This window comes from Microcaecilia unicolor, chromosome 7, assembly GCF_901765095.1.
Source record: "Microcaecilia unicolor chromosome 7, aMicUni1.1, whole genome shotgun sequence".
NCBI lineage: Eukaryota > Metazoa > Chordata > Amphibia > Gymnophiona > Siphonopidae > Microcaecilia > Microcaecilia unicolor.
This window is the reverse complement of record NC_044037.1, coordinates 100,062,920-100,090,011: the sequence shown is the minus strand read 5'-3', so window position 1 is coordinate 100,090,011 and position 27,092 is coordinate 100,062,920. Positions and strand designations below refer to the sequence as shown.

General features: G+C 50.5%; 1 protein-coding gene across 4 annotated transcripts in view; it reads right to left on the bottom strand.

The window, feature by feature from the left end:
• Positions 1-16,750: 16,750 nt before the first annotated feature.
• Positions 16,751-27,092, bottom strand: part of NFATC2IP (nuclear factor of activated T cells 2 interacting protein) — an 84,582-nt gene continuing 74,240 nt past the window's right edge. The window contains exons 9-10 of one of the 4 annotated variants that reach the window (XM_030209103.1): positions 17,661-17,809; positions 16,751-17,589 (exon numbers count right to left, since the gene is read on the bottom strand). In XM_030209103.1, the coding sequence (XP_030064963.1) occupies positions 17,580-17,589; positions 17,661-17,809 (159 nt within the window). In that variant the 3' untranslated portion in view covers positions 16,751-17,579. Of the gene's footprint in view, positions 17,810-27,092 lie in introns of all 4 variants that reach the window. The other 3 variants (XR_003942775.1, XM_030209104.1, XM_030209105.1) reach the window with 3 other exon arrangements.

The following is a 27,092-nucleotide window of genomic DNA, read 5'->3' as shown; positions in this document are numbered from 1 at the left end:
TTGCTAGCAATAAAGTTGCCTTGTTTGGAACCAAAATTCGCCTTTCGTCTCCTGATTTCCCACCTGTTTCAGGATGAGGCCTCAAACTTAACCTCTTTGGATGGCAGAAAGCTCGACTTGTTTGTTCATCAAGCTTTAAAAACCTGGATACCCACATCTTAATTTAATCTAACTTTAAAACTTCTATTTCACTGCTTTTACTCAATCAGAGCCTACAGGGCAGATCACAACCAACATATCATCAATAAAAACATATAGTAGGCCCATGACAAAATGATAGCAAAATCAAAATAATCAAGAAGTAAAACATGACATATCCAGCCTTGGAGTCAATCTGTATTATGCACATTAATCTTCAGGGAGCAAGTTAATAAGCCAGGTTTGAGGTGATGGTGGAAAAGCTGGTAGCTATTTACCTCTCTCAGGGTTCCTGGTATCTCATTCCAGAGCCTTGGTGCTTAGCTACTAAATGAAATGGACCTGGGATTACCAAAGATGTGCCCTATTCAGCACATAACATTCTGGCATTTTTATATGCTGTTGTCCTTTTGAATCTGTCTGTATTTAAATTTCACTTTCTTGGGGTACAGCAGTGATACCCTTTGAGCACCTGGTGGACGACTACAAACTTAGGTTGGAAGACCGTTATGCATACTTACAGACTACACACTACATGCAAGGACCCACTTATGTAGGATGTATGAAGAGGGAGGCTCATCCCCTAGAGCTACTGTGTGTCGACTTTAAGACCACATGTGGTTTGATTGCTTCCTTATATCGACACCTAGGAGCCCGGCATAGACCTTCTAATACACATAGAAAGAGGTGGGAACAAGAGTTACAATTCACTCTGCCAGAGAAAAGCTGGGAACAGTTGGAGAAAGGTATATTGAAATCTGTAAGATCAGTAGCTTTGCAGGAGAATGTAGTCAAAGTCTTTTATAGATGGTACCTTAAGCCGATAAGGTTACATCACATGTATCCGTCGGTGACAAGGTTGTGCTGGAGGTTGTGTGGGGAGACAGGAACCATGGGACACATTTGGTGGACCTGTCGTAAGGCGCAGGCATACTGGAGGGGAGTTCAATGTAGGCTTCAAAAATGGGCAGGAGGGTCTGTAAGGTGGCAACCCTTGACTTTTATATTAGAGCAGAGGCCTGATGGTTTAAAGTCACACCAATGGATGTTGGTACAGGGAGCCTTGCATGCAGCCCGGATAAACCTGGCAAAGCATTGGAGGGCTTCGAAGGTCCCCTCACTGACAGAATGGATCACGAAAGTGAAATATATATGTGCGATGGAGATTGATTGCCGAGAAAAGGAGAACCCTTCCCAAACGGGAACAAGTGTGGCTGCCATTTCTGACTGATTGCTAGCTACAATAGATGATTGGTCTGGGAGGGGAGGGAGGGGGTAGGGAGTAAAAGGGGAATTAAGTACGTGGGGGGAGGGTGGGAAGGGTCCTAATAAAATGGCTAAAAAATTTAAGTATACAATGTGTTATTGGGGGTCTGACGATTCTATAAGGTAATTTCAGTTTTTTATTCATTGTTCTGGTTGGCTCACTTGGAATACGATGTTTAGAGCCATGTATAGCATATTATGTTTTATGTTTATTCTGCTCAATAAAGACTTCTAAAAATTAAAAATAAATTTCACTTTCTTGTTGACTTACACCCAGATGTCCCTGAGCAGAGCAGGCGGGGCAGTGCAAGAATATTAAGCAATCTAGGTAAAGTTTGAGCCTCACACTCCCTCAATTAATTTTCAAATCCTGACACCCCTCCAGAGATTATGATAATTAAACTCAATAATCATGATCACCCCAATGTCACCCCTCCCACAATGATCCTGTGAAAACATGTAATTGTACATCAAATGTTTCAGTATTAAACATTATGAGTTAACTAGGCAGGTGCATCTCCTGCCCAGTTAAACCCCACTGCACTGTCCGGCTGCTGATATTCAGTTGTGCCACTGAATACTGCCGCTAACCAGCCATTCCTTAAATGGGGCAGCCTGGAGGGCAGTGTCTCGGCGGAGCCACAATTTAGCCGGTTAACAAAAATATTCAGTCCGCTAACTGGCTATATATAAGTGCACAGAGTTAGCAAAGCAAAAAGGATGTCCTAGCTTTATGTGACAAGTTAACCAGGCACCGGTCTGAATATCGCCCGGTGTAGTTAACTTCTGGGTCAGCGCACATACCTGGATGTTCAATGCTGGGAACTGTGTATGCCCCAGCATTAAATATCTATGGTAGTTCAGCCTCTGGCTGTGAGTGGATTATATGCCACTTACTGCCACAGGCTGAATAATACCCGCTACATTTTTATAAGCACACACAGATAGCAATTTCCAAAAGCCATTTTCCCAGGTATGGAGAAATTAGGTCTTACCTGATAATTTTATTTCCATTAGTCCTTCCCATTATTCTAGAACCTATGCGATAGTTGTATCCATCAACCAGCATGTGGAGATAGAGAACTGAAAACTCAGCTGAGACATAATTCTCTTTGCATGCAGTCCTTCTCAGTATTTACGCAAACAGTAAGGAGAAACTCAGAATAAACATAACAACCTTAAACAACTTGCTAACCTAACACTAACCAAATGACCAAACATGTGTGTACCTCTCTTATCTCTGGACAACTTGTAGAGAACAAGAGATATGCAGGAAGAACCATGCAGTTATTAGACCCACTGCTTCACACTGACTAAACATCTCAAACCTCAGGTGGGCCTCTAGAATAGTAGGAAGGACTAAAGGAAAGAAAATTATCAGATAAGACCTAATTTCTCTTTCCATTACGTAGCTTCCCACTATTCCAGAACCTGTGGGATGTTCGAAAACAATACCCAGAGTGGATGGGATCCTCACGCCGCTGCCCTCAGGACCAAAGCCACAAAACTGGCTTCCAAGCGTGGTGCAACATCCACCCTGTAGTGCTTGGCAAAAATATGCATCATCGACCACGTCACCGCCTTGTAAATATCCGCTGGCGACAGTAAGGTAGTTTCCACCCAGGATGTCACTGTATGCCTCATAGAATGAGCCCGCAAGGCCTGAGGAGCCTGCTTCCCCTGAAGCAAATAAGCTGATATGATAGTCTCCTTCAGCCATCTAGCAATTATTTATTTTAAAAATGTATACACCACCTACAACTTAAGTGGTTTCCAAATCAACATACACAAATTAAAATCATAAAATCACAACACAAATACCTTACAATTTGCGAATATATCAGTGCTACTCCCTCTGTTTCAGCCTAAAACATAGCCATCATTACAAAAAGGCTTCCACAAAAAGCTTAAGTCTTCAGTAGCTTCTTAAATTGCAGCGCACTAGCACATAAACATATCTGACCTGGAAGTGTGTTCCACATCTGAACTCCTGCCACCGAGAGAGTTGAAACTCTCATATCATAATAATGTACTTTTGCCACTAGAGCCAAAGAAAACTACATAGCAGTCTCTGATTTCAATACTCTTAACGGATGGTAAACACGTAATGTCTCCTTCAGTTACAACTGTGGGCTTGAAAGTCATAAGGCCAAACCTCTGTTTACCAAAAAGTGCAGTCTTGTCTGATTTGTGAAACTCATTTGTGACTTCCAGATATCTAAAGAGGACTCTACGTGCTTCGAGAAGCTTCAAGGAAGAATACTGAAGCCTCTTTGTCCTCTCTGCGAAAGGATGGAAGCTCCACAGAATGGGGGAGATGAAATGTTGATGCCACTTTTGGAAGAAAAGAAGGAACCGTGTGCAAAGAGACCCCTACCTCTGAACAGCAAAGAAAGGGCCACCGACAAAAAAGAGCCTTAAGCTCAGAAACCCTACGTGCCAACACAACTGCTACCAAGAACGCTGCCTTTTTTAAAAATTATAACTTTTATTGGCAATCAGCAACCTTACAACATTTATACATTCCAAAACAAAGCCCAAAATACAATAATACAACAAAAACCACTTACCCCCTCCCTCTCTATCACAATGAACAATTCCCCCTCCCTCCCCTCACACATAAACAGCATGAAAAACCCCACCACCCATACAAATATATGTAGTCGTAATTGCTGAGTGACTAAAATGACAGCTCTCCACACTGGTCAGTTAATCAATTTTCATAAAATTTAGGATGTATATAATAGTTGGAGAAAAACCAGGACAATAGCTAGAGTGATAGGTCTTAACTGGACACATAGTCCCTCCCTATCCATCTTACATAGCAACAGTTGCAAAGAAGGTGTGTTGGATTGTTTCCAAGCTGTTGCAAGGGCTATTTTGCTTGCAGTAAAAAAGCTGGACGCTGATTTATGTTCTCTTTTTACTCCAGAGGGTTTGAAGTGCAACAAACAATACTCTGCCTTGGCTGGATAGTGTATTCCAAGTATCTGGTGAATCAAAGCCAATACCCGAATCCAATAAAATTACACTAGGGCAAGACCACCATATATGATACATATCACCTATTATTCCACACTCTCTCCAACTCAGTCCTCAGCCATGCTTCAATATTTTAAAAAGTTTATGAGGAGTGTAATACCACCTAATAGGATTTTATATCCATTTTCTACTAAGTGGCTATAGAGTGGATTCAATAAGTATCCAATGCTTATTTCCCATTGCCTGCTTTCAACAGATGTCCCCATATAGTTCTCCCAACAATCAGTATAGTGTGTCAACGGTGTGCTGAAAAAGAGTAGGGCATCACACAAATGAGTTATATACCCTCTGCCACTGCTTCCCCTCAGCGCGCATTCTAATAGAGTCTTGGATAATCCAAGCTCTCCACTTGTCCTGCATTGGAGAATCCTGAATTTGTCTATATTGAAAAAGGTGGTGTAATGACAACTGATATTCCTCCTGTAATTCGGAGAAGGGTAAAGTTTTCTCTTCTTCCCAAATGTGTCCTAATGTGACGAGTCCTTGCAATTCCCATATAGCAAAAACCAGGTCTAAAGTCCCCAGAGCAAATCCTACTGCAAAGTGTATTGCCAAATGCAGACAGAAGGTTCTATCCAGGAAAAGTTTGCTTGAATTTTATACCATGTCATAAGGGGGTGGCTCACTCTCAAAGGGGCTCTTTTAAAAATCTCCAACAAATGTTGCTTAGGGAGCCACAACACAGCCCAGAGTGCTTCAGTTTTTATCTAGTCTTGTTCTAATTCGACCCATATTTTTCCTGGGTTATGAAGCCACTACATTAATATCTGGAGCAAGGCCATCTGATAATATAGATAAAAAGCTGGAACTCCCATTCCCCCCTTTCTTTTTAGGTTGGCACATCATCCATGAACAGGAGGAGGGTGGTTTTTTTTCCCCAGATATAAGAAAAGGTTCTCCTCCAAAGCTGAACAAAAAAGCCTCTTCAGTATAGGCAAAGGCAGGGCCAAAATTAGATATAAGAGCTTAGGCAAAATCATCATTTTTTACAGCCTGGACTCTACCAAACCATGAGAGGTTTAACCCTTCCCAATTATCAAGGTCCTCAAAAAGTTCTCTCAGCTTCAGGGGAAGTTAGCTTCGTATAGGCCCTCAAGTGTCTTTGTCATATTAATTCCCAGATATCTAATATAACGGGTAGCCCAACGGAAGGGGAAAGAACGCTGTATATAGCATAAGATCTTTCAAGGAGGCCTTCTGGAGTGGCTCAACAGGAGGCTTGCAAGGTTCCACTCTGGACACAACGTATGAAAGGGAAGCCGCAAGTGGTCCATTCCCCATAAGATTCCAATGGTTTACGGGTGAGCTACAAGAGATGTCTTCTGTAGTCAGCCCCTGAAACAGACCAAAGCTGCAACCTGAACTTTTAGAGAACCCTATGCTAATTTTTTCTGAAGACCTGCCTGGAGAAACAATAGGATGCACGCAATCTGAGCAGAGAAGGGAGATAGTCTGCACTCAGAACACCAGCCCTTGAATGTCCTACATACCCTTACATACACCATGGATGTAGAGTGTTTCCAAGCCTGAAGCAAGTTAGCAATGTCTGAATCAGAATAACCTTTTTGTCTCAACCAATCCCTTTCAATGGCCAAGCCGTAAGACAAAGTACTGGACCTTGCTTCAGTAGGCCATATACCTGCAGAAAACAGAGAGGACCCCTGTTCAGCAGTTAAATCAGATCTGCGTACTACTACTACTACTTATCATTTCTAAAGCGCTACTAGATGTACGCAGCGCTGTACACTTGAACATGAAGAGACAGTCCCTGCTCGACAGAGCTTACAATCTAATTAAGACAAACAGGACGAATAAGGGATAAGGACGTACCACAGCCTCTGTGGCCAATCCAGGGACATGAGAATTATTCGACCCCAGGGCAATGTGATCCTTTTCAACATGCGGATTACCATGGGCCAACAAGGGAAGATATACAGTAGATGTCTCCGGCCAGGGCTGCAGTAGGGAATCGATCCCCATTGAGCTCGGTTCTTTCCGATGGCTGAAGAACTTGGGCACTTTGGCATTCCTTTTCATCACCATCAAGTCCAGAAGCACAGAACCTCATCGGGCCACTATCAGTTGAAACCCCTAGCTGGATAGTTCCCATTCTCCCGATTCCAAGGAGTGCCTGCTGAGAAAGTCTGCCTCCACATTCAAGGACCCTGCAATGTGAGCTGCCGACAAGCAGAGATTTTTCTTCACCCAACTCATGAGGGAGGCTGCTTCACCACCATCAGATGACTGCAGATTCTACCTTGTTTAATGACATAATCCACTACTGTTGCACTGTCAGAGAAAACTTGGACTGGGGCCCCCGCTAGAATGGGTGCAAAGTCATATAAGGCATTCCACACACTGCTCTGAGCTCCAAGCGACTTATCAACCAGATGGAACTTGTAATAAGTTCCGGCATCCGTTGTCACCACCTCCCATTGTGTTATCTGAAAGGGAGCTCCGATGGTAAAATTCCTGGGTGACAACCACCACTGCATACTCTGTCAGGCAACCAGTGACCAAGGAAGATGAAGGTTGTACTTCTGTGACACCGGAGACCAGCGGCTGAGAAGAGATTCCTGTAACAGCTGCATATGAGCCCTTGTCCATGGCACCACTTCCATCGCCACCATCACTGACCCCAGAACCTGGACCCATTCCCAGACCATGGGCCTGCCTTGACTGAGGAGAAGACAAATCTGTTGAACCAGCTTGGACCTCCTGTCCTCCATGAGGAAGATCCTCTCCTTTGCTGTGTCAAATAGAACATCCAGATACTCCAGCGTCTGCGATGGAGTTAGTCTGCTCTTCTTGAAATTGTTCGCCCAACCCAACAACTGCAGAAGATGGACAACTTTGATGCATGAATGAGCCAGTCGAGATACGGGTGAACTCTGATTCCCTGGTACCGAAGGAAGGATGCCACCACCACCACAACTTTAGTAAACATTCTTGAGCCGCGGCAAGACCGAAGAGCAAAGCCCTGAACTGGAAATGATGGCCCAGCACTGCAAAAAGTGGAAACCTCGGATGCAGCAGCAGCCATATGGATATCTGCAACTATGCCTCCTTGAGATCAAGGGCTGTCATGAAATTCCTAGCCACCCGCCTGGGGTTACCCCGCAGCCACTTAGAGGGTCTATCCCCAGCACAGCTCAGGTCCACCTGCACCTGCTACTTGTGCTGTACACTAGTACCCTCCTCTCACCGACTGGGTCACAACCGCCTCTGGGCGAGTCTCCCGCTCCCAAATTATCCCCAGTGATTTCTAGGTTATTGGAGGTCACACTCCCAGTGTTCACTCAGTTCCCAGAAAGCACTCTCAGACCCAACACACAAACCACCAGGATTCTTTATCAGTCCAGACAGGTAGCGGCAATAAACAATTACTTATTGTCTTAAAAATTGAACAATAAACAGAAAATGTGCAATCAGCAAACAATAACAGGTAACTGAAACATGGATCAATAATAACACTAACTAAACATTTGTATACTGTCTAAACAGTACCTGGGAAGATCAGGATATATAACTGTTCACAGAGCCTCAGGAATGAGATCTGTCTCTCTTTTCTCCATGGCTAAGACTGAAGCAACAGCCAGCAACTGCAGGGTAATTTGAAACTCCAGGCCAATCAGAGCCTAGTCAACAAGTTTTAAAAGTATACTGCTCACAGTAAGTGAATGATACATACCTGTAGCAGGTGTTCTCCGAGGACAGCAGGCTGATTGTTCTCACGACTGGGTGACGTCCGCGGCAGCCCCCACCAACCGGAAAAAAGCTTCGCGGGACGGTCGGCACGCAGGGCACGCCCACCGCGCATGCGCGGCCGTCTTCCCGCCCGTGCGCGACCGCTCCCGCCAGTTGAATGACTAGCAAAAGATGAAACACACAACTCCAAAGGGGAGGAGGGAGGGTAGGTGAGAACAATCAGCCTGCTGTCCTCGGAGAACACCTGCTACAGGTATGTATCATTCACTTTCTCCGAGGACAAGCAGGCTGCTTGTTCTCACGACTGGGGTATCCCTAGCTCTCAGGCTCACTCAAAACAAGAACCCAGGTCAATTGAACCTCGCAACGGCGAGGGTATAACAGAAAATTGACCTACGAAGAACAACTAACTGAGAGTGCAGCCTGACCAGAATAAATTCGGGTCCTGGAGGGTGGAGTTGGATTTACACCCCAAACAGATTCTGCAGCACCGACTGCCCGAACCGACTGTCGCGTCGGGTATCCTGCTGGAGGCAGTAATGTGATGTGAATGTGTGGACAGATGACCACGTCGCAGCCTTGCAAATCTCTTCAATAGTGGCTGACTTCAAGTGGGCCACCGACGCTGCCATGGCTCTAACACTATGAGCCGTGACATGACCCTCAAGAGCCAGCCCAGCCTGGGCGTAAGTGAAGGAAATGCAATCTGCTAGCCAATTGGAGATGGTGCGTTTCCCGACAGCGACCCCTAGCCTGTTAGGGTCAAAAGAAATAAACAATTGGGCGGACTGTCTGTGGGGCTGTGTCCGCTCCAAGTAGAAGGCCAATGCTCTCTTGCAGTCCAATGTGTGCAACTGATGTTCAGCAGGGCGGGTATGCGGCCTGGGGAAGAATGTTGGCAAGACAATTGACTGGTTAAGATGGAACTCCGACACCACCTTCGGCAGGAACTTTGGGTGGGTGCGGAGCACTACTCTGTTATGATGAAATTTGGTATATGGAGCGTGAGCTACTAGGGCTTGAAGCTCACTGACCCTACGAGCTGAAGTAACTGCCACCAAGAAAATGACCTTCCAGGTCAAGTACTTCAGATGGCAGGTATTCAGTGGCTCAAAAGGAGGTTTCATCAGCTGGGTGAGGACGACGTTGAGATCCCATGACACTGTGGGAGGCTTGATAGGGGGCTTTGACAAGAGCAAGCCTCTCATGAATCGAACTACTAAGGGCTCTCCAGAGATGGCTTTACCTTCCACACGAAAATGGTAAGCACTAATCGCACTAAGGTGATTCCTTACTGAGTTGGTCTTGAGACCAGACTCTGATAAGTGCAGAAGGTATTCAAGCAGGTTCTGTGCAGGACAAGAACGAGGTTCTAGGGCCTTGCTCTCACACCAAACGACAAACCTCCTCCACTTAAAAAAGTAACTCTTTTTAGTGGAATCCTTCCTAGAGGCAAGCAAGACACAGGAGACACCCTCAGACAGACCCAACGCAGCGAAGTCTACGCCCTCAACATCCAGGCCGTGAGAGCCAGGGATTGAAGGTTGGGGTGCAGCAACGCTCTGTCGTTCTGCGAGATGAGAGTCGGAAAACACTCCAATCTCCACGGTTCTTCGGAGGACAACTCCAGAAGAAGAGGAAACCAGATCTGACGAGGCCAAAAGGGCGCGATCAGAATCATGGTGCCGCGGTCTTGCTTGAGCTTCAGTAAGGTCTTCCCCACCAAAGGTATGGGAGGATAAGCATACAGGAGGCCGGTCCCCCAATGAAGGAGAAAGGCATCTGACGCTAGCCTGCCGTGTGTCTGAAGTCTGGAACAGAACAGAGGCAGCTTGTGGTTGGTCCGAGAGGTGAAAAGGTCCACCGAGGGGGTGCCCCACTCTCGGAAGATCTTGCGTACCACTCTGGAATGGAGCGACCACTCGTGCGGTTGCATGACTCTGCTCAGTCTGTCGGCCAGACTGTTGTTTACGCCTGCCAGGTACGTGGCTTGGAGGAGCATGCCAAACTGGCACGCCCAACGCCACAGCCCGACGGCTTCCTGACACAGGGGGCGAGATCCGGTGCCCCCCTGCTTGTTGACGTAATACATTGCAACCTGATTGTCTGTCCGAATTTGGATAATTTGGCAGGACAGCCGATCTCTGAAAGCCTTCAGCGCGTTCCAGATCGCTCGGAGCTCCAGGAGGTTGATCTGCAGATCCTTTTCCTGGAGGGACCACAGACCCTGGGTGTGAAGCCCATCGACATGAGCTCCCCAACCCAGGCGAGATGCATCCGTCGTCAGCACCTTTGTGGGCTGCGGAATTTGGAATGGACGTCCCAGGGTCAAATTGGTCCGGATGGTCCACCAGAGCAGTGAAGTGCGGCAACTGGTGGAGAGGCGGATGACATCTTCTAGATTCCCGGTGGCTTGGAACCACTGGGAAGCTAGGGTCCATTGAGCAGATCTCATGTGAAGACGAGCCATGGGAGTCACATGAACTGTGGAGGCCATATGACCCAGAAGTCTCAACATCTGCCGAGCTGTGACCTGCTGAGACGCTCTGGTCTGCGAAGCGAGGGACAGGAGGTTGTTGGCCCTCGCTTCGGGAAGGAAGGCCTGAGCCGTCTGGGTATTCAGCAGAGCTCCTATGAATTCCAGAGACTGGGTTGGCTGGAGATGGGACTTTGGGTAATTTATCACAAACCCCAGCAGCTCCAGGAGTTGAATAGTGCACTGCATGGACCGGAGGGCTCCTGCCTCCGAGGTGTTCTTGACCAGCCAATCGTCGAGATATGGGAACACGTGCACTCCCAGCCTGCGTAGGTACGCCGCCACCACCACGAGGCACTTTGTAAACACTCGTGGGGCGGAGGCGAGCCCAAAGGGCAGCACACAGTACTGAAAGTGTCGTGCGCCCAGGCGGAATCTGAGATACTGTCTGTGAGCTGGCAGTATCGGGATGTGAGTATATGCATCCTTTAAATCCAGGGAACATAGCCAATCGTTTTTCTGAATCATTGGTAGAAGGGTGCCCAAGGAAAGCATCCTGAACTTTTCTTTGACCAGGAATTTGTTCAGGCCTCTCAGGTCTAGGATGGGACGCATCCCCCCTGTTTTCTTTTCCACAAGGAAGTACCTGGAATAGAATCCCTGCCCTTCCTGCCTGGGTGGTACGGGCTCGACCGCATTGGCGCTGAGAAGGGCGGAGAGTTCCTCTGCAAGTACCTGCTTGTGATGGGAGCTGAAGGATTGAGCTCCCGGAGGACAATTTGGAGGCAGGGAGGTCAAATTCAGGGCGTATCCGCACCGCACTATTTGGAGAACCCACTGGTCGGAGGTTATGAGAGGCCACCTTTGGTGAAAATATTTTAACCTCCCCCCGACCGGCAGATCGTCCGGTACGGACACTTTGAGGGCGGCTATGTTCCCGTGGATCCAGTCAAAAGCCCGTCCCTGGCTTTTGCTGTGGAGGCGCAGGGGGCTGCTTAGGCGCACGCTGTTGACGGGAACGAGCGCGCTGGGGCTGTCCCTGTGCCTGACGAGGCCTTCGGGCCGGCTGGTTGTACCTACGCTTTGCAAAAGAATAGGGTGCAGCCTGCCGGGCCCGGGAAAAACGTCCACCTGCTGAGGTGGATGCTGAAGGCGCCCAGTGGGAGAGCTTGTCGAGAGCGGTTTCCCGCTGATGCAGTTGGTCCACCATCTGCTCGACCTTCTCACCAAAAATGTTATCCCCCCGGCAAGGGACGTCGGCCAGTCTCTGCTGGGTGCGGTTGTCCAGGTCAGAGGCACGCAGCCATGAGAGCCTGCGCATCACTATACTTTGGGCCGCAGCACGAGATGCCACGTCACAGGTGTCATAGATACCCCTGGACAGGAACTTTCTGCACGCCTTCAGCTGCCTGACCACCTCCTGATAAGGCCTGGACTGCTCCGGCGGGAGCTTCTCGACCAGGTCCGCCAGTTGTTGCACATAGGTCCGCATGTGAATGCTCATATAGAGCAGGTATGACTGGATGCGGGTCACGAGCAAGGAGGATTGGTAGGCCTTCCTCCCAAACGAGTCCAGAGTGCGAGACTCCCGCCCCGGGGGCGCCGAGGCGGTATCCCTCGAACTCCGTGCCCTCTTGAGAGCAGAATCCACGACCGCCGAGTCATGGGGCAATTGGGGCCGCATTAACTCTGGGTCGGAGTGGATCCTGTATTGGGACTCTGCTTTCTTGGGAATGGTGGGGTTAGTTAACGGTCGCACCCAGTTCCGAAGCAGTGTCTCCTTGAGGACATTGTGCAGCGGCACCGTGGAGGACTCTCTAGGTGGCGATGGATAGTCGAGGACCTCGAGCATCTCGGCCCTCGGCTCTTCCACAGAGACCACGGGGAAGGGAATGCTGATAGACATATCCCGCACAAAGGAGGCAAAGGAGAGGCTCTCGGGGGGTGAGAGCTTCCTCTCCGGTGAAGGCGTGGGGTCCGAGGGAAGGCCCGTAGACTCCTCTGAGGAGAAATATCTAGGGTCCTCCTCTTCCCCCCACGAGTCCTCATCCTCGGTATCGGACATAAGCTCATGTAGCTGAGTCCTGAACCGGGCCCGGCTCGACGTCGAGGCACCGAGGTCTCGGTGTCGTCGAGCGGTGGACTCCCGCGCCGGCGGGGACGGAGCTCCCTCCATCGACGTCGACTCCACCTGCGTGGCGGTCGAGACCGGCGCCGCAAGCGGCGGCGGTGTCGACGGCCCCGGCGCCGGGCTAGAGCTCACCGGCGCCACAGACATCGGCGCCGAGGGCGCAAGCACCCCCGGCGCCGGCACAGCCTGGCGCATCAGCCCTTCCAGGATCCCCGGAAGGATGGCTCTGAGGCACTCGTCCAGGCCCGCTGCCGGGAAAGGCGGTGGGGCCGGTAGGGGTGTCGGTGCCAGAAGCTGATGGGGGCCAGGAGACGGCACCGAGGTGCCGGAACCCTGACGCGTCGGTACCTCCACGACCGACGGGGACCTCTCCTCTCGACGATGACGCTTCGGCGCCGCCTCCTCTCCGATGTCCGGATGCACCGAGGGCGACCGGTGACGACGCTTCTTGTCTTTCTTCCGATGCGCGTCACCGGTGCCGGGAGGTATGGAGGAGGAGGAGGACGATCCCCCTCGGTCCCGGGGAGCCGGGTCAGACAGGGTTCGGTCCCGAGGGCCACGGGCTGAGGGAGTGACCGGGGCCGACTGCCCACGCGGCCGCTCACCTCTACCCTCGCCAGCGGACCGGCGGGCCGACGGGACCTGTTCTCCTGGGGTCGATGCCATCGGTGCCGATGTCTCGGGCATCGATACCGGTACCGAAGGACCGGGCGTCGATACCGATGCCGTCGAGGTCGACGTCGAGGGGCCGGCGCAAGTTCCAAAAAGACGGTCCCGCAGAACTTGCCTCGCAACCTGAGTCCGTTTCCGGAGACCGAGACACAGGGAACACGACTTGATATTGTGCTCCGGCCCGAGGCACTGGAGGCACCAAGCGTGGGTGTCGGTCTGCGAGATCGGCCGGCCGCAGCGACCACACTTTTTAAATCCACTCGGGACCCTTGAGGACATCGACGGAAAAATCGCGTCGGCGAAGTCAAAGTCGTCAATGGTGGCTGAAATCACACCACGAAAAGGAAAACGACCGTGCGGCACTAGGCCGCAACGCGGCGTCCCCGCTGGAAGCGAGGGAAAAAGGGAGCGCGTGCTCCACACGCGCAGGGTTTCTTTTTTTTTTTTTTTTTTTAAAAAGAAACCGGACGGTAACTAAACAAAGTTAAACAAAGAAAAAGCACGATCCGCGTAAACGCGATCGAAATCCGGCGGCTGAATCAGAGAGAGCGGCGAGGCACAACTCTCTCCAGACGCGGAAAAAAAGGAACTGGCGGGAGCGGTCGCGCACGGGCAGACGGCCGCGCATGCGCGGTGGGCGTGCCCTGCGTGCCGACCGTCCCGCGAAGCTTTTTTCCGGTTGGTGGGGGCTGCCGCGGACGTCACCCAGTCGTGAGAACAAGCAGCCTGCTTGTCCTCGGAGAACTGTAGATTCACTTCTTCACTGAGTGAAACTGAAAGAGGGCATTCACTTTTCTAGAACAGCTTTAACATAAAACATGCACCACTTGCTGGCAAACAAGGTTTAATAAAGGTAATTTTACAGGCTTAAAACACACTGTTTGTCACAAGGGCGGTGAGAAATTATCCCACTTGAACTGAGGTTATGACTGCTCTTAGTGTCTCTATACAAAAACATTACATTTGGAGGCAGCGATTTAGACCTTTGAGATCTAAGACCAGATGAAAGGCGCCTTCCTTCTTTGGGACAGTGAAGTAGACAAAGTATCTGCCTTGTCCCTGTTTGGCCTGGAGCACCAGCAAGGAATCTATGGTAGCCTGAACCGCCTTGACATGGAGACTGCAAGAAGTAACAAGGACACTGCAAGAAGAAAGGAGCAACTGGGCAAAAGAATTCCAACTTGTAACCTTCTGTAAGAAAATAACTCACTGGTCTGACATGATTTTGGCCCACTCCTCCAAAAACCGCTGAAGATGTCCTCCCACTGGAGGAAGAGAAGAGTGGACTAGCCTCGCATCATTGCATAGCTCTGGAGGCATTAGGCACTCTAGCTTATTTCCTGTCCACATGAACGGAAGACTGCCATGCCTGAAAGTGGGCCTTCCGACCATATTGCTGATGACCAAGCTGATACCGTCTGCTGTCTCTCGAAATTGAGATTGAAATCCCCTGAAGATGGCTGACCAGAGGCTTTCGACTTATCCTCTGGCAATTGCTGTGGCTTAGTTTCCCCCAGTTCTTTCACCAAGTTACTGAGATCTTCTCCAAACAGACACTTGCCCCCAAAGTGACTTTGACATTGCATCCACTGCCCAACGCCACAACCAGAGCTGCACACATCCTGTGACAGCCAAAGAAATACCATGGGCCATAACCCATAACATGTCATAAATAGCATCTGCCAAGTATGCCAACCCCTTGTCCAGCTGGGCATTATTGTGCCAGTCTTGCGCTGCCGACCACTGATGCCACTTCTGGCACACTCTTGCCACAAACGAGCTGCATACTGTTGCTTGAAGGCCCAAAGAGGCCACTTCAAAGGTTTGCTTCAATGAGCCTTCTAGCTTCCTATCCTGTAGGTCTTTTAGGGCAATGCCCCCTTCCAATGGCAAAGTGATCTTAGTCACTGTTGTAACCAGGGAGTCCACCTTGGGAAGCTACAATTAATCTTAGAGGCAAGCCATGGCTCTTCCCACTCTCAATCCCATGTCTGGTGAGACCCATTCTGCTGTAATCAGGTCCTGAATGTCTGGATTCATTGGGAAGGCCTTAGAAGGACCTCTAAGGCCCCTCAGGATCAACAAAGATGGAACTTCTGATGCTGAAGCAGATAAAGCACTGCCAGTGCCTCAGAAATAAGAGTACTGAGCTTCTCTTTATGAAACAACCTCAGTACTTTCAGATCATCCCCCTCCTCAAGATGGCTCCTCTGAATAGACCAAAGACACATCAGATAAGGAGGGAGAAGAAGATATAGCCTCATCTGCCCACCCCTGGGGGTCTAAATGAGATCTCTTAGGAGCTGGAGGGGCAGCATGGTGAGATACTGAAGCACCTTACTTCAACTCTGTCCCTGCTGCAGTAAATGGGCCTGGTGTAAGAGCAATATAAACTCCAGAGAAAACAAAGATCCAAAAGCAGCTGAATTCTCTGTCAAGCCCTGAGGCTGTAAAATGGTGGCTATGCTCCATGCATGATCATACAGAGGCTGCTCCTCACTGCCAACTAGCCCCAACAAAATGGCGCCCGTTCCCGTGCTCTCCTGCATCAAACTGCGCACCAACCTTGCTGGAGAGCCCAAAGACCTCATCATATTCAGATGCTAAGCCAAATATCAAGATGTGCTGCCACCGACCGTTTCTTCCACATCCTACAGGACATGGCTTATACACACTGCAACACCCCAACGCCAGCCAATGGGTCCCACTGCAGGAACATCAGGAGTCACCATACATCCCGACTGTCACAAGCTCAGCACAACATGTCCTAAGGGGTGAGTTAGGATCCTTCCACGGCACCAAATAGAACTTGCAGCCCTCCAAGCGGCTGAGTCAAATTTTAATCAGACTGACCACTGCCAGCTGCTCCCCCCAAGCTCACAATCTCCACAAGTCTTACCCTAGATGAGAAAGGCTCAGGACTGATGCTCTGTCCCATGCTCTCCAGCAAACCTCTTTCCTTTTCTATTTTTTTTAGGTTGTTGTGCAGGAAAAAGAGAGCTCCACAGGAACAGGGGGAAGTGACGGGAGGGAAGAAGTAAATTTGTGGGGCACCAGAGACATGGATCTGAAGACCTCCAAATATGACTCTACAGACTCAAGCCACCTACAAAGCTCAGCTGGGGGCCAGCTGACCAACTGGACCAGGAGCAAAGCACTCAGAACCAGAGTGTGAAAAGCGTGTCCATCTACCTGCTGGAGATAGAAAATACTGAGGAGTTGGACTGGATGCCAAGAAAGATATGTCTTAGCTCAGTTTTCAGTTCTTTATTTCCACCTGCTGGTTGATAGACACAACTATCCCACAGATTCTGGAATAGTGGGAAGCTACATAATAGAAAAGGCTATTTCAAAACTTGCCTACCCTCTGTGTCGGTAAAAGTACCAGCTGGTGTAGCTCTTTTGAGTTTGTGTGGCTGTTAGGACCTTCTTGTTTTGACATTAGCTGCTCTTTGCCTCCTTCAAAGAAGCTGCTGCTCTACATGACCACCTAGTCTGTCTTATGGTTAAGCTGACCCTGAGGGAAGGCATCCCTGCAACCAACTGCCTTACAGTGAAATCAGTATTTAAGAATACCACCACAAAATACCTATCTATACAACATCAATTAGTTTATTAATACAAAATCACAACAAACCAGAAATACACACACACACACAAAAGGAAAAATGTCCAGAATCTTATTTACAGAGGTAAAAACTATAATCTATATAGATCCCCCAATTCCTGCAGAGATAAACATTTCAAACAGGGCAAAGTGAACACTATCCACATATTTACAAAAGAGAGAAGTCCTAAATAGCAATCAAATCCTAGGAGTGACACCTGCATCACACACTAGTTAACTACTTGAATTGGCAGGAGGTAAACATGCACTCATCTAGACTTGAACCCACACCTTCTCTGTTTCTGCTGTCAATCTGGGGAAAGAGATCATCCTCAGAGCCTGTTCACACTCCATTGCTCTATGAGGAGACTGTCATCCCATAGTCTTCAGGAAGGGTTGGATCTTCTCTTTCCTCACTGCAGCAGTGCAAATGATTCCCTCCAATGACTATGAGGTATGATGAGGCAGAGGGAGGTAGGGCTGTAGCCTTTCTCTGTTCACGGCATATATCCAGTTCCAAACATTAAGTACCAACAGGATTAGACCCAGATTTGCAGCCTTTCTCTGTTCACGGCATATATCCAGTTCCAAACATTAAGTACCAACAGGATTAGACCCAGATTTCAATGATGTCTTCGTGCTCCATACCGAGCTCTGCTGGGGTTTTCCTACCAGTCAGCTTATGGCCTTCGAAAAGGAATGTGACCTTACGGTCCTGCAACCCCATGGCCTGCTTATACCGATCCATGAGCATCTTCAGTGGGTCTGTCTGCAAAGTTAGATAAACACATTCAAAGTCAGACTATGTAACGACCAGCCACAAATCAGATGTTCAGACAGAAGAAAAGCACAGTCCTGACAGCCCAATACATGAAAAATATCTTCCCATGCAAAATATCTTCATACAATTATAAAAGAAAGTAGTGGGCTACTAATCTAAGTCATGCAGAAGTCTCACCAGCAACTATTTTCACAAAAGGATACAACCCTGTGATCGGCTTCTATACATCCATGCGGGTCCAGTTGTAGTTTCATAACATAAAAGATAGGTTTTATAATTGTATACAGATATTTTGCATGTGTTGGGCTGTCAGGACTGTGTTAATTATTACTCCTGCTGAGTTAAAAGATTGTTTTTAGACTATTTAATTTTGATTTATCAGACAGAAGAAAAGTGCAGAATATAAAAATTCAATTAAACCACATAACACATATTCAGCCAGGGAATAAATCATGCCTTCGATTGCTTGTTTTATTAATGGAAAACAATCTTGTGCTCAGTATTGTTCTTTCTAGCTGACAATGCAGTAGTTTGAAGGATCGTATACCGTATTACTTGTGAAATAGTAGTATTCATAGAAACCTTTGGGAAGATGTAATGCTCTCTATCTCCTCGCAACTTGCTGTTTAAGGACAAAAGTTAACAGAGCCAGTGTGCGATTAGCATTTGTTCAAAGCGCCTTCTCGCCCACCAAGGCATCGCTAATCCAGCATTATTACCACAGAGGCTACTCAAAAGCAAAGGACATTGTATTACTGGAGGATCAGGGAAAACTAGCTTCAAGGAATATAGGCACATCCACATCTTGTTCCTCTATAAAAAACTGAACTACAAAACATGAGAGGTTCTGCTTGTCAGGCAGAAATAGTCAGTGAAGGCAGCCAGTAACGATGAAGGTTGAAGGGAGGAAGCTGCAGCAGGAACATAATACTCCTCATTTTTATAGAGCTACAGGATGAATGCAGTACAGTACAGTGGTTATAAATATTCAGCTGGAGTATGTCTCTACTGCAAGGTGCTTACAGAAGTGATCTCAGAAACTATAGATCTGAGCTAAATGTCAGGCAAAATAGTGGAAACCATCATAAAGCGAATGCTACATACCTGTAGAAGGTATTCTCCGAGGACAGCAGGCTGATTGTTCTCACTGATGGGTTGACGTCCTCGGCAGCCCCCTTCATCGGAAAGTTTACTAGCAAAGGCCTTTGCTAGTCCTCGCGCGCCCATGCGCACCGCGCATGCGCGGCCGTCTTCCCGCCCGAAACCGGCTCGAGCCGGCCAGTCCAGTAAGTAGCAAGACAATACATTTCAAGGGAAGAAGCAACTCCAAAGGGGAGGCGGGCGGGTTTGTGAGAACAATCAGCCTGCTGTCCTCGGAGAATACCTTCTACAGGTATGTAGCATTCACTTTCTCCGAGGACAAGCAGGCTGCTTGTTCTCACTGATGGGGTATCCCTAGCCCCCAGGCTCACTCAAAACAACAACCATGGTCAATTGGGCCTCGCAACGGCGAGGACATTAAAGAGATTGACCTAAAAAATTTACCAACTAACTGAGAGTGCAGCCTGGAACAGAACAAACAGGGCCCTCGGGGGGTGGAGTTGGATCCTAAAGCCCAAACAGGTTCTGAAGAACTGACTGCCCGAACCGACTGTCGCGTCGGGTATCCTGCTGCAGGCAGTAATGAGATGTGAATGTGTGGACAGATGACCACGTCGCAGCTTTGCAAATTTCTTCAATAGAGGCTGACTTCAAGTGGGCTACCGACGCAGCCATGGCTCTAACATTATGAGCCGTGACATGACCCTCAAGAGCCAGCCCCGCCTGGGCGTAAGTGAAGGAAATGCAATCTGCTAGCCAATTGGATATGGTGCGTTTCCCTACAGCCACTCCCCTCCTATTGGGATCAAAAGAAACAAACAATTGGGCGGACTGTCTGTGGGGCTGTGTCCGCTCCAGGTAGAAGGCCAATGCTCTCTTGCAGTCCAATGTGTGCAGCTGACGTTCAGCAGGGCAGGAATGAGGACGGGGAAAAAATGTTGGCAAGACAATTGACTGGTTCAGATGGAACTCCGACACGACCTTTGGCAAGAACTTAGGGTGAGTGCGGAGGACTACTCTGTTATGATGAAATTTGGTGTAAGGGGCCTGGGCTACCAGGGCCTGAAGCTCACTGACTCTACGAGCTGAAGTAACTGCCACCAAGAAAATGACCTTCCAGGTCAAGTACTTCAGATGGCAGGAATTCAGTGGCTCAAAAGGAGGTTTCATCAGCTGGGTGAGAACGACATTGAGATCCCATGACACTGTAGGAGGCTTGACAGGGGGCTTTGACAAAAACAAACCTCTCATGAAGCGAACAACTAAAGGCTGTCCTGAGATCGGCTTACCTTCCACACGGTAATGGTATGCACTGATTGCACTAAGGTGAACCCTTACAGAGTTGGTCTTGAGACCAGACTCAGACAAGTGCAGAAGGTATTCAAGCAGGGTCCGTGTAGGACAAGAGCGAGGATCTAGGGCCTTGCTGTCACACCAGACGGCAAACCTCCTCCAATGGAAGAAGTGGAGTCTTTCCTGGAAGCAAGCAAGATGCGGGAGACACCCTCTGACAGACCCAAAGAGGCAAAGTCTACGCCCTCAACATCCAGGCCGTGAGAGCCAGAGACTGGAGGTTGGGATGCAGAAGCGCCCCCTCGTCCTGTGTGATGAGGGTCGGAAAACACTCCAATCTCCACGGTTCTTCGGAGGATAACTCCAGAAGAAGAGGGAACCAGATCTGACGCGGCCAAAAAGGAGCAATCAGAATCATGGTGCCTCGGTCTTGCTTGAGTTTCAACAAAGTCTTCCCCACCAGAGGGATGGGAGGATAAGCAGGCCCTCCCCCCAATCCAGGAGGAAGGCATCCGATGCTAGTCTGCCGGAGGCCTGAAGCCTGGAACAGAACTGAGGGACTTTGTGGTTCACTCGAGATGCGAAGAGATCCACCAAGGGGGTGCCCCACGCTTGGAAGATCTGGCGCACCACTCGGGAGTTGAGCGACCACTCGTGAGGTTGCATAATCCTGCTCAGTCTGTCGGCCAGACTGTTGTTTACGCCTGCCAGATATGTGGCTTGGAGCACCATGCCGTGACGGCGAGCCCAGAGCCACAGGGGGCAAGATCCGGTGCCCCCCTGCTTGTTGACATAATACATGGCAACCTGGTTGTCTGTCTGAATTTGGATAATTTGGTGGGACAGCCGATCTCTGAAAGCCTTCAGAGCGTTCCAGATCGCTCGCAACTCCAGAAGATTGATCTGTAGATCGCGTTCTTGGAGGGACCAACTTCCTTGGGTGTGAAGCCCATCGACATGAGCTCCCCACCCCAGGAGAGACGCATCCGTGGTCAGCACTTTTTGTGGCTGAGGAACTTGGAAGGGACGTCCCAGAGTCAAATTGGAGCAAATCGTCCACCAATACAGGGATTTGAGAAAACTCGTGGACAGGTGGATCACGTCCTCTAGACCCCCAGCGGCCTGATACCACTGGGAGGCTAGGGTCCATTGAGCAGATCTCATGTGAAGGCGGGCCATGGGAGTCACATGAACTGTGGAGGCCATGTGGCCCAGCAATCTCAACATCTGCCGAGCTGTGATCTGCTGGGACGCACGCACCCGCGAGACGAGGGACAACAAGTTGTTGGCTCTCGCCTCTGGGAAATAGGCGCGAGCAGTCCGAGAATCCAGCAGGGCTCCTATGAATTCGAGTTTCTGCACTGGGAGAAGATGGGACTTTGGGTAATTTATCACAAACCCCAGTAGCTCCAGGAGGCGAATAGTCATCTGCATGGACTGCAGGGCTCCTGCCTCGGATGTGTTCTTCACCAGCCAATCGTCGAGATATGGGAACACGTGCACCCCCAGCCTGCGAAGTGCCGCTGCTACCACAGCTAGGCACTTTGTGAACACCCTGGGCGCAGAGGCGAGCCCAAAGGGTAGCACACAGTACTGGAAGTGGCGTGTGCCCAACTGAAATCGCAGATACTGTCTGTGAGCTGGCAGTATCGGGATGTGTGTGTAGGCATCCTTCAAGTCCAGAGAGCATAGCCAATCGTTTTGCTGAATCATGGGGAGAAGGGTGCCCAGGGAAAGCATCCTGAACTTTTCTTTTACGAGATATTTGTTCAGGGCCCTTAGGTCTAGGATGGGACGCATCCCCCCTGTTTTCTTTTCCACAAGGAAGTACCTGGAATAGAATCCCAGCCCTTCTTGCCCGGATGGCACGGGCTCGACCGCATTGGCGCTGAGAAGGGCGGAGAGTTCCTCTGCAAGTACCTGCTTGTGTTGGAAGCTGTAAGACTGAGCTCCCGGTGGACAATTTGGAGGTTTTGATGCCAAATTGAGGGTGTATCCCTGCCGGACTATTTGCAGAACCCACTGATCGGAGGTTATGAGAGGCCACCTTTGGTGAAAAGCTTTCAACCTCCCCCCGACCGGCAGGTCGCCCGGCACTGACACTTGGATGTCGGCTATGCTCTGCTGGAGCCAGTCAAAAGCTTGCCCCTTGCTTTTGCTGGGGAGCCGCGGGGCCTTGCTGAGGCGCACGCTGCTGACGAGAGCGAGCGCGCTGGGGCTTAGCCTGGGCCGCAGGCTGTCGGGAAGGAGGATTGTACCTACGCTTACCAGAAGCATAGGGACCAGTCTTCCTTCCCCCGAAAAATCTTCTACCTGTAGAGGTAGAGGCTGAAGGCTGCCGGCGGGAGAACTTGTCGAATGCGGTGTCCCGCTGGTGGAGAGACTCTACCACCTGCTCGACTTTTTCTCCAAAAATGTTGTCCGCTCGGCAAGGCGAGTCCGCAATCCGCTGCTGGAGTCTATTCTCCAGGTCGGCGGCACGCAGCCATGAGAGCCTGCGCATCACCACACCTTGAGCAGCGGCCCTGGACGCAACATCAAAAGTGTCATAAACTCCTCTGGCCAGGAATTTTCTGCACGCCTTCAGCTGCCTGACCACCTCCTGAAAAGGCTTGGCTTGCTCAGGGGGAAGAGCATCAATCAAGCCCGCCAACTGCCGCACATTGTTCCGCATGTGTATGCTCGTGTAGAGCTGGTAAGACTGGATCTTGGCCACGAGCATAGAAGAATGGTAGGCCTTCCTCCCAAAGGAGTCTAAGGTTCTAGGGTCCTTGCCCGGGGGCGCCGAAGCATGCTCCCTAGGACTCTTAGCCTTCTTTAGGGCCAGATCCACAACTCCAGAGTCATGAGGCAACTGAGTGCGCATCAGCTCTGGGTCCCCATGGATCCGGTACTGGGACTCGATCTTCTTGGGAATGTGGGGATTACTTAGTGGCTTGGTCCAGTTCGCAAGCAATGTCTTTTTCAGGACATGGTGCAAGGGAACAGTGGACGCTTCCTTAGGTGGAGAAGGATAGTCCAGGAGCTCAAACATTTCAGCCCTGGGCTCGTCCTCCACAACCACCGGGAAGGGGATGGCCGTAGACATCTCCCGGACAAAGGAAGCAAAAGACAGACTCTCGGGAGGAGAAAGCTGTCTCTCAGGAGAGGGAGTGGGATCAGAAGGAAGACCCTCAGACTCCTCGTCAGAGAAATATCTGGGGTCCTCCTCTTCCTCCCACGAGGCCTCACCCTCGGTGTCAGACACAAGTTCACGGACCTGTGTCTGCAACCTCGCCCTGCTCGACTCGGTGGAACCCCGTCCACGGTGGGGGCGTCGAGAGGTAGACTCCCTCGCCCGCATCGGCGAAGCTCCCTCCGCCGACGTAGTCGGGGAGCCTTCCTGGGAGGTGGCCGCGGTCGGCACCGCAAGCGGTACCGACGTCGGGGACCTCAACCTGGGCGATGGGCCAGCCGGCGCCACGCTCGACGGTACCGGAGGCGCAAGCACCGCCGGTACCGGAGGGGTAGGGCGCAACAGCTCTCCCAGAATCTCTGGGAGAACGGCCCGGAGGCTCTCGTTTAGAGCGGCTGCAGAGAAAGGCTGAGAGGCCGATGCAGGCGTCGACGTCAGAACCTGTTCCGGGCGAGGAGGCTGTTCCGGGCTGTCCAGAGTGGAGCGCATCGACACCTCCTGAACAGAGGGTGAGCGGTCCTCTCGGTGCCGATGCCTGCTGGGTGCCGAATCCCTCGGCGACCCAGAGCTCTCGGTGCCGACATGGGGAGGAGACCGGTGTCGATGCTTCTTCGATTTCTTCCGAAGCATGTCACCGGAGCTCCCCGGCACCGACGAGGAGGACGTAGAATCCATCCGTCGCTTCCTCGGGGCCGAGACCGAAGAGGGTCGATCCCGGGGGGGCTGTACCGCAGGAGCCCTCAGGGTAGGAGGAGACCCACCCGAAGGCTCACCGCCACCAGCAGGGGAATGGACAGCCCTCACCTGCACTCCTGACGATGCACCTCCGTCCGACGACATCAGCAGACGAAGTCTCGGTACCACCGACGTCGATACAGTCGCCCGATGCCTCGGCGCCGATGCAGAGGTCCGATGCCTCGATGTAGTCGATGGAGCGGCAGCCAAGGAAGATGGTCCGGACGCTGACGACGTCGATGCACTCGATGCCTCCGGTGCCGATGCCGACGAAGAGCCCGAGAACAAAACGTTCCACTGGGCTAATCTCGCTACCTGAGTCCGCCTTTGTAACAGGGAACACAGACTGCAGTTCTGAGGGCGGTGCTGGGCCCCTAGACACTGAAGACACGCAGAGTGCCTATCAGTGAGCGAGATTACCCGGGCGCACTGGGTGCACTTCTTGAAGCCGCTGGAAGGCTTCGATGTCATGGGCGGAAAAATTACGCCGGCGAAATCAAAAGCCGAAATGGCGAAAATTGAAGCACCAAAATTTAGAGGGAGAAAAATCTCGACCGAGGCCAAAAGAGGCCTACCCCGACAACGAAAGAAAACTTACGGGGCAAGAACTGAGAAATACGGGAAGGGCAGAAAACCCGAAAGTGTCTTCCGGAACACTACCGGAGCGCTTCCCGAACTTTTACAAGGAAAAAAGGACAAAAACACGTCGAAAAGGACGCGCGAGGTCGACTCTCTGGGGCACGAACGGCGTAACACGACCGTACCGAGTGCGGACGAAAGAAGACTGGCCGGCTCGAGCCGGTTTCGGGCGGGAAGACGGCCGCGCATGCGCGGTGCGCATGGGCGCGCGAGGACTAGCAAAGGCCTTTGCTAGTAAACTTTCCGATGAAGGGGGCTGCCGAGGACGTCAACCCATCAGTGAGAACAAGCAGCCTGCTTGTCCTCGGAGAAAGAACAAATACAGATAGTTATGACTTAATGGGACTGAGTCAAGGGAAGGCTTGCCTCACCAGTCTGCTAATTTTTTGAAGGTATGAATAAACACGTGACTAAAGGTGAGCCAGTTAACAGTATATCTGGATTTTTATTTTATTTAGAAAGCATTTAAATAAAAGTCCTCATGACAGACTCCTGAGGAAATTAAAAAGTCGATGTTCTACTGTGGACTGGAAACTGGTTAAAAGATGGAAAACAAAGAATGGGCTAAATGATTAACTGTCTTAATAGAGAAAGGTGAACAGTAGAATGCCCCAAGAATCTGTACTGGGACTAGTGCTTTTCAAGTCTGGTTTACGCCTTCCACCAGCCTTATTCTTGTCATCAGGGCTCATTGACAATCCTCTGTGGCTGTGGCCCAAGCGCCTTCTACCAAGGTAAAACAGTTGGTGTTCTTTCATAGAAACGCTTAACCCATCTGCCCATCCATGCCATCTACTCTCCCTTTCACTCCCTTAGAGATCCTATGTAACTGTCCCAAGCTTTCTTAAATTCAGATACAGTTTTCGTCTGCCCACCTCCACCAGGAGGCCATTCCACGAATTCACCACCCATTTCGTGAAGAAGTAATTTCTCAGATTACTTCTGAGGCCCAGATGCACTAAACTTAACGAGCCAAGTACTAAACCCTAGCATGCACCAAATGCCATTTCCCGATCACGGTAGCAGCTAACCAAAATGGAATGCAAATCATTATAATGAGCTGCAGTACCATTGCAAGGCTATTATAATGATATGCACTAACGTTTACCGATTCCCCTTATGGTGGAAACCCTAACGTGAGGTCTGCACCTCTCGTTAGGCAGGGGCTGCTGTGGGAAAGGGAAAAAAAAAAAGATGCGCGTCTGTGCCTAACATTGACGTCCTTCAAGGACGTCCCTGATGAGCACTGCTGTCCTTTTTCCCTTCCGACGCCCCCCCGCCCGAGGTTGCTGCCGCTCCCCCTCCCCCCTGCATTGAAAGAGCTTTCCGCAGCCCCAGCCCCCCCCCCGCCCGAGGCCACCACTGCTGCTCCCCCCTCTCTTGAAATGACAGCTTTCCCGCCATCCTCTGCACCCTCGCCCCTGCCCCTGAGGTCGTCGCTGCCACCGCCCCCTCCGTCTGCCACCGGGCCCTCACAGCGCCTCTCACCCTGTGTGAAGGCGCTGCACCGGCCGCAGCAGGCAACAGCTGATTGCTTGACTTCAGGACTTCCCTTCTTTCCTCCATGGCCCGCCCTCGTCTGACGTAAGTTACCTACATAAGTTACTTACGTCAGATGAGGGCGGGCCAAGGAGGAAAGAAGGGAAGTCCCGAAGCCAAGCGATCAGCTGTTGCCTGCTGCGGCCAGTGCAGCGCCTTCACACAGGGGTGAGAGGTGCTGTGAGGGCCAGGTGGCAGATGGAGGGGGGAGCGGCGGCGGCGACGACCTCGGGGGCGGGGCCACGGGGGTGCAGAGGATGGTGTGGAAGCTGTCATTTCAAGAGAGGGGGGAGCGGCGGCGACCTCAGGGGGTCGGGGCTGCAGAAAGCTCTTTTAATGCAGGGGGGAGCGGCGGCGACCTCGGGCGAAGGCCATCTATAAAGGCCGTCCATAGGCACATCGTTTTTTTTTGTTTGTTTTATTTTTTGACGTCCTTGGCATGCGCAGAGCAGCCAGCATAACGCTTGGCTGCTCTGCGCGTGCTCTACCGGCCGATTCTCCGACCGTTTTACGAGGGATTAGAGAATGCAAGTGAACTGCAATAAGCTCTTTTGCATTCCCTTTACTACTATTACTACTTAACATTTCTAAAGCGCTACTAGGGTTACGCAGCGCTGTACAATTTAACATAGTAGGACAGTCCCTGCTCAAAGAGCTTACAATCTAAAGGACACGTGAACAGTCAGTCTGATAGGGGCAGTCAAATTGGGGCAGTCTGGATTTCCTGAAAGAGTTAGGTGCCGAACGCAGCATTGAAGAGGTGGGCTTTAAGCAAAGACTTGAAGATGG